This window comes from Sprattus sprattus, assembly GCF_963457725.1.
Source record: "Sprattus sprattus genome assembly, chromosome: 14".
Taxonomy (NCBI): domain Eukaryota; kingdom Metazoa; phylum Chordata; class Actinopteri; order Clupeiformes; family Clupeidae; genus Sprattus; species Sprattus sprattus.
The window spans coordinates 11,052,912-11,061,171 of record NC_137912.1 but is presented as its reverse complement, the minus strand read 5'-3'; the positions used below and the strand labels follow the sequence as shown (position 1 = coordinate 11,061,171).

Sequence of the window (8,260 nt, the reverse complement as noted above, 5' to 3'; positions counted from 1 at the left end):
CTGACTGGTGACAGTGATAAGGTAAGATGTGGCGTTGACCTTGCCAAATGTTAGCTTGCTATTCACAGATGAGGTAACGTTCCCTACAGCAAGCCTAGCTAACGGTATGTCTTAAATTGAGACCGTTATGATCTGGTCAAATAAGCAAGCTGTTGTCAACATCGAGATTATCTATTTTAACATGTTAGCCGTAGTCACTTGCTTACAATCGATGAGCAAGCTATCCATGGTGGTAGTTGTAAATAGGGCAATCTTATCATTTCTGATACTGTAACTTGTGTCAAATAAGTTAACCAGCTAGTTTGTTATGCTAAAATCACTGTGTTACACCAACACTTACATTATAAACAATGTTAATATGTTATCTAGATTGTTAATATGTTATCTAAAGGTGTTGAATTGGCCAAGTAAAGCTTGCGTTTCACAACACTTACATTATAGGCCTAAACAATGTTAATATGTTATCTAGATAGATGATTCTGGAATAAAACATGGATAAATGGATACAAAATAAATGAAGGGACATTTATAATAGACAAAAAATTGCGATTAAATATTGTAATAGTTTGACAGCACTAATTTCAAGTATATTTATCTAATACGCTTTGAGTGTACTAACCAATAGGCTTTTGAGTTATACGTATAACCATCTGATCTGATAACCATCTGATCTGATCTGATACTATTCATCTTGCAAACTATACCTACCTTGGAGTGTTACAATAGCCAGTATCATTTTATTCCATGTGTCCTTCCAGGCAAATTGGTGGATCCAAATGTTATTAAAAAACAAGCATATATGATTTAATTTCTTTTTATTATACGGCTCTTCAGAATGTTCCAAAAAGTACCGTTGATTTGACTGGGCCATCCCTACGTCATAGGTCACATTAATTCCTGCTAACATACCGCTGCGAAAAGATAATGACCGCTGTCATTGGCAACGGGTTTTGTACTTCTAATTCACATCTTTCATATCATTCCGCCAGAAGTCCAGTCATTTTAACGCAACAGTAGACAGTAATTTGAAGTCAGCAAGTAATGGGTTGCTATGCAACACCTGAAACTTCAAAGTTCTATTTGCTTGAAGAACTATTTATTTCTAAACGGGACTCATGAAACGGCAACTAAATCATTAAAAAGAGGTATGTTGGAGGAATGTCTTCTATCGTTTTTGGCAAGTAACCGTATAATAAGCGGGATAATGTATTGTCCGTCGGTCATTCTCCAAAAACAATTCCCTTCAGGACGAAACAACACCTTCCGCTGCGCGTCGGGGTGTTGTTCGCCCCGTCGGTAATTCTTTTTGGAGGATGACCTCCGGACAATCCATTATCCCTTACGTAATCAACCAAAATAATGTTAAGTGTATGGGTATTTTTCCCAGTAGGCCACTGACCGATATGTGCGATCCATTGAGTGGGCAATGCGGTGTGTATTGAGTGGGCAGCGCGCTGTGTACTTAGTGGGCCGCGCGCCGTGTATTGAGTGGGCCGGTCTGACAGTAACTCCCGGGCCACTTTTTCCCCCCAGTCCGCCCCTGCATATACATGTAAACACACACACACACAGCCACACAGAGACTGACCCTGCAAACAAAAACAACCTGTCTGCATGCTGTTGCATATGCATTCGATACTGGGCTGTCTCACACAGCTTCATGCATATGAACACTGAAGGACACTTTTCCACTCAGCCTCGTTCAACTCATTATCCACTTGTCGCCTTCCGCTGTTCACTTATTCACTTCTTCACTTGCTTGTGCATTATTCAAATTCAGTGTCAGCCGCTGTATGTGTTTCCCCACATACCCACGGTAGCAAATTGCATCTTCTCCTGTCCTGTATATGGTTGTGTGAGAAAGAGTCTATTTGCGAGACTATGTGAATGAAAGTTTGCATTAATTAGTTTGTAATAATGTAACAGATGAAAAATACCTTTAGATAAAACAGAAAATATTAATTGAGACTGAATATCTGATTGGCTTTGACTGATGACTGCGATGGTTAATTAGATTTGTCCAAGTTACAAGTCTATTTAGACTATTCAGTGCATTTATAATAGAAGCTTTTTTATTGAAGCACAACCTCTCTGTACCTATATCCCATAGACTTGTGATTTACGCAGATACTCAATGCAACATAAAGACACACAGTATGCCCAGCAAGATATTTTATATTTCATTTTTTCCATTTATTCACCGATACTGGCAGCATGTTGCTATCGTTACCCGCCTACTGTATATGGGTGTAATGGGCCTTAACCTTTGACCCCATGCAAGAGAAAGTTTTGTTATATTTTCATGCTTTTGCATTGTTGGAGGACAAAGATGTGGGAAAGAGAGTGGATGCTATGAACCAACAATTCAGACAACAGGCCGTGTTTACAAATATGGGTTCATTGTTGTGTCTGAGCTACCTTACATTTGAACTCTTGACCCTTTGCAGTGGATTTTTTTTCTGTTACTTTTTAGACGCCTACTCTTGCAGTCACACTCAGAGAAGATGGGCCAGGTAGATGAGGGAAGAGAACATAGAGGGAAACAAAAATATAGGGTAAAAATGAGCTTGCTGAATATCGTTAGTCAGAGAATGTTGATAAACGATACATGCTGTTGACTCTACACACATGTGATAAAGACATGGGTTAGCAAAGGAGTACAGTATTGTATATGTAGCAAGGATATTTGCTTTATAACAATTATCGGATAAGACATGGGATGAATTCACGAGCAAAAAGTAGCTTCATATCATATGTTTTAAGGTTGGTATGTTGTCTGGGTGAGTTCTTGAACTGAAATACTGTGCAACTACACGGACTTGGTGTTTATTTATGAGTACCATCTGAGGGAATATCAGCTGTGGAACTGCTTTGTAGTGACTGTTGGGAAGCTTAGCAGCTGCCTTAAAGGATACATTAATCAGCTGACAGTGTCATTTTGCTACTTGAGAAACACACATCCTCTGTGACACAAACACACACACACACACACACACACACACACTCACACACACACGCACGCACGCACGCACGCACACATACACACACACACACACACATACACAGGCCAGACATACACACAAACAGACAGAGCCTCCCTAAAGTATGGTAATTAATGTGTTGATGGGGGCTCTTTGAGCTGAGAGCTGAGAGATCTTTCTCCACTGAGCCCTGTGTAGTCTCAGAATCCCAGAGATTACAAGCGGGACCCCATTCCAGGCACCAAGAGGAGGACAGAGTAAACTGTGTCTGATGCCAGAGAGATTTGAATTAGCTACTTAGTAAAAACAAACAAACAAGGCTATCTTTCAGTTTAGTGATGTTTGTCATATTTCTAAGGGTGTATGTGTCTGTGTTTGTGTGTATGTCTGTGTGTGCATATGTGTGTGTATGTGTTTGTGTGTGTGTGTGTGTGTGTGTGTGTGTGTGTGTGTGTGTGTGTGTATGTCTGTGTGCGCATGTGTGTGTGTGCACCCACACGTTTTATACGTGTTTGGTTTATACGTGTTTGTTTTTGTTTGTATATCTATAAATATATATCTGAGTATGTTTTGGTGTGCATGTATCCTTGTGTCTGTTTGTGCCTCCAAACATGCATATATACTGTATGTGTTTGTGTGTGTGTGTGTGTGTGTGTGTGTGTGTGTGTGTGTGTGTGTACACATGTGTATACATGTTAATGTGCACAATATTCCAACATTTGTGTATATGTTTCCGCATGTGTTTGTGCATGTATGTGTGTGTGTCTGTGTGTGTGCACACGTAGGGGCGATGGGTCCAAGGAGCCCATTGTTGAGATGAGGACAGAAGAGGAGAGAATAACAAACGCAGAGGATGGGAGCCCAGTGAACGAGCCCACTGAGACTACCCCCCTGACTGAGCCAGAGTAAGACCCCCCCATCTCAAGCCGTCATCATCCTCCACGGCCCCTGGGCTCATGCCTGCCTGAAAAGGCATCAATTTTGCCCTGAAGGCACATTATAGAAACATGTTCGATGAGCTCAGAGGAGACTTTGCTACATACAGTTTATTGAGGCCTTTGAGTAAAATTCATTCACCAGTTTCTCTTCTGGAAAATGTATACAGCAAATCTTCATCAAAAGGCTGTCGAGGGTCTATTAGAGAACCTTGTAGATATTAAATTCTGCTTGGGACCAGCAAAAAATATCCAAGGTGTTATTGCGTTGCTCATTTGTGAAGCAAATCATGCTCTCCAAATCATTTTTGAAGGACAGAAGCTGCAGATGAAGCTATATGATCGAGCTGCTTTGCGCTAGCAACCCAGCATCTGTGGTTAACACAGCCAAGTAAATGCACCCAACTATGCTACAGTAGAACAAACCAAAAAAGAATACCAGAGAGAGAACAGTCAAGCTACGCGCAATAGAACCTGGTGTAACAATAAATAGTACCTTACATAATAAAATAAAACATATATAAAAAAATGTAAAAAGAAGTGCGGGAATGTTGCAAGTTGAGCACCAGTCGAGGTGCCAGTTAGGACGGGAGGTGCTCTCTGAAGAGTTGGGTCTTCAAAAGCTTCTTAAAGGTAGAGAGGGATGGCCCTGCTCTGGTGGTACAAGTCAGTTCATTCCACCAACGTGGAACTACAAATGAGAATAGTCTGGACTGCCGTACTTGCACAGACGGCAGTGCCAAACGACGCTCACTAGAAGAGCGCAGCATCCTGGGTGTAACATTTGCCCTTACAAGAGCATTTAGGTAGTAGCCAGTAATCACTCTGTAGGCGAGCATAAGTGACTTGAACTTAATGCAGTGCTCAAGACAGTCAGTTGAAGTCCAAGCAGTACAAGCAGTGTGGAGCTCACAACTGTCACAAATGTACTGTTTTAGTTTTTTCAGATCTATGTAGGTCTGTGGTGATTTTTAGATGTGTGTTGTTTGTGTGATTATTTGCTACCATCCTGCTGACAGTCTCTGGCCACAATCACTGTTCCCATCACCTTCAATGATTTAGCAGTTGAGCACTTCAGACCACAGGATATCAGTAGACATGTTACAGTGGAAGGATGACCTGGCACACTTGCACAGGGTGGTGGTCATTGTAAGGACAAACCGAGCAGACTAAGAAGGAAGCATGTAGTGGGAAAGAAACCAAAGATAAGATAGCCAGAGGCCTCTGAATTAAAGGAATGGAATTGCATTAATGTTGATCTAAAAGGAATTTGGGAATGTTTTAAGGGTGCAGTGGAGAAAAAAATGTATCGTGTGAATTGAATCATCTATAATTATGGTATGGAAGGATAGGGAGTTTGTCAGGTAGATCTGATCTGAAAGATCAAGATGACAGGTTGAAATAAAAAGGCTGATTTGAGAAAGGAGGCAGCAAAGGAAGCCATGGAAACAAGCAGATGATGAACAGAGAGAATGTTTCAGTGTACTGCAGGCAAAGAACGGAAAAGAGTTGACTGGCTACGTTAAGGAAGGTAGAGCTCTTCAGACAAAAAAAAAAGAAGAAGAATAAAACAAGCTAGTTTTAGATTCTACAAGGATCCGTTTAAGTTTGTCACGCCTTTATTCACATAAGAGAAAAAGGGAAGTCTGAAAGATGAAAGAAAGGACCTAGAGGAGTACAGCTACATACGGATAAATCAGAGGCATGTGGATCTCGCGTTAATGGCAGACATTCCTTCAATTTGGGAGAAATGGTGGAGAAAGGAGCAAGAGGTTGTGTGTTGTGCAAGGGCTGCACAGCGTACCTTATTGTGTCTATAAAGGAGCACCTGATGTTTTGAAATATCTGTTTAAGCTTGTGGTGATTGTATAGAAAGAAGGAACAATTGAAACTAAACTGAAACCCAGAATAAAGAAGTGTTTCTATCAGTATTCGCAAACTGATGGAAGAAAAGTTTTAAATTGATGGTGAGGTGATTCCTTCTTTTGTGTTTAGGCAGGTGATACACTTCCACATTGAGTGACCGAGGACACGTTTCAAAGCTTAGAGAATTTATTGTTAAAGCTATCAGTACTTCTTGGACTTACCAATGACCAGCTTGGTGGAGGAGTTGAAATGTGATAAGCGCAGCATGGAGATGACTTTGTCACAGACCTAAGGATCCAGTAGTCAAGAACACTGCTCCATAAGCAAAGGAAGTGGAATCCACAAGAAGTGGTTCAACATGCACAAGGTGCAGTACAGCACAAGGATATCATTGGGCAGGTGCAGAGTGGAAGAGCACGGTTTGAGCTAGGTGACAGTTGGAAAGCATGAGGTAAGCATGAGGTAAGGCTACATTGCTGGAGAGGAGGCAGATGGTTACACGTTTTGTATGCCAGCAAGAGGAGGTAAATAGACGAGCAGCAGTGGCTTCTCAAGGGCAGTGGATGAGCGGGCATGGTGTAGAGACAAGGAAGATCAGCTGGGGTTTGTTACATTCATTGTTGGAGCTAGTTATGATGTCCTCCCAACTCCACAGAATCTCAGTCAGCAGGTGGGCGAAGACAAAAGCTGCAAGTTGTGTTTCGCTGTTGGCTCGTTAAAACCTATTTTGCCTCGATGTAAAAATAACCTGACCAAGGGTCGCTACACATGGAGACATAATCAGGTTTTAAAGTCATTCGCGTGTCTGTTTGAGAATAAGCTATTTGAGGTTAACTCCTTCCCAGTTAATGTCAGAAACAGTAGGATTTATTTTGTGCAAGAGGGGCGGAAAAGTGGACACCAGGCAGGTACAAACGGAATTAGCAAATGGGGCAAAGCGTGGTTGTTGACTGATGCTCACAAAGGCAGCTTTTTTAATGTTGTTGTATCCTGCTGCTCAGGTTTTATGGTTGGACAGAAATGTTGTTGTGTTTAGCACTTGTGGGCTACAGACAGTGCATGTTGTAGTGTGAAGGAGGGCCTCTGCGGATCCCGGGTACAGCACAAAATGTGTGTTGCGTCTTTTTCCAGCCAGTTGTGCGTTTTTGTTGTATCTAAGGTTGGGCAGTTGTTATATTGGTTATGTTGCTGGCTATGAGTACTTGCATATGATGAGTTTGTTTTATTTTATTTTATTTCTTATCGGGATCTCAGATTTTTTGTGCTGGTACAGAAGCATGACTGTCTGTTCTCATTCAGCTGAGAGTGACACAGACAGCCCAGAGTGACACAGACAGCCGAGAGTGACACAGACAGCCGAGAGTGACACAGACAGCCGAGAGTGACACAGACAGCCGAGAGTGACACAGACAGCCAAGAGTTTTACCATTTTAGCCATAGCTGTAGCAACAGTGTTACTATTCATGGCGTCTCTCCTGCTAAATGTCAGCATGTTCTGTTGAACTGCATGATGTGTGCACCCAGCTACACACCTCTGGACAGCATCTGCAGTGTTACTCTCCACATTCTTTTTCACATCCCTGCCCTCATGCACACTTACAGTGGCCACCTCTCACCTCTCACCTCTCACCTCTCACCTCTCACCTCTCACCTCTCACCTCTCACCTCTCACCTCTCACCTCTCACCTCTCACCTCTCACCCCCAGTCACATCTTATAAAGCCATGAGGCTAAACCTCTGGTCCTTTACAGTCCTGAATGAAATGATGCTGATGAGGAGTTGGTTCTGGGAGGGCAAGTAACTGTTGTCTCCTTCTTTTCTTCTATCGCTCTCTTCTCTCTCTTTCCTCTCTACTTGCCTCTCTCTGTCTGTCTCTCTCTCTCTCTCTCTGCCTCTATTTCTCTTCCTGTCACAGGAAACTCCCGCTGAAGGAGGAGAATGGAAAAGAGGTCCTGAAGCCAGATACGATCGAGATCAAAGTCCGCGGAGAGAACAGCCACCACACAAATTCTGGCGACAGCAAGGCATAATGTGTCCCCCTTTTCCCAATCCCATTACGGAGATTGACCCCAACCCAGCTAACCTGAGACCAAACCCAAGAAATGAACAGAGGATGAAAGAGGAGTTAAAAGAAAACAAAACATAGCAAAATGAAAGTGAAGAAGGGAATCCTCCAAGAACATTGACTTTACTCTGGTGTGGCAGCACTCATTTGTGAAGAGGAGCATGTCAACAGAAATGATTGGTGGGAGAAGATGTGTGAGTGTGAGTGTGTGTGTGTGTGTGTGTGTGTGTGTGTGTGTGTGTGTGTGTGTGTGTGTGTGTGTGTGTGTGTGTGTGTGTGTGTGTGTGTGTGTGTGTGTGTGGTTGTGTATGTGTGTAAAAAAAAAAGTGGGAATCTGTGATGTTAATTCAGTTGAGGATAACAAATTTGATTGTTCAAGTGAAGTTCTGTTGACTCTCCGGGTCCTCCGTATG

The 8,260-nt window shown here is 42.3% G+C and overlaps 1 protein-coding gene across 1 annotated transcript in view; it reads left to right on the top strand.

Annotated features, from left to right (window-relative positions):
* The window catches only part of LOC308375078 (neural cell adhesion molecule 2), a gene marked incomplete at both ends in the record, with an annotated part of 203,364 nt that extends 195,552 nt beyond the window's left edge, over positions 1 to 7,812 (top strand). Inside the window, one exon of the mRNA XM_080851123.1 lies at positions 7,698 to 7,812. Within this exon, the coding sequence (XP_080707249.1) occupies positions 7,698 to 7,812 (115 nt within the window). The remainder of the gene's footprint in view (positions 1 to 7,697) is intronic.
* Between the last annotated feature and the right edge of the window lie 448 nt (positions 7,813 to 8,260).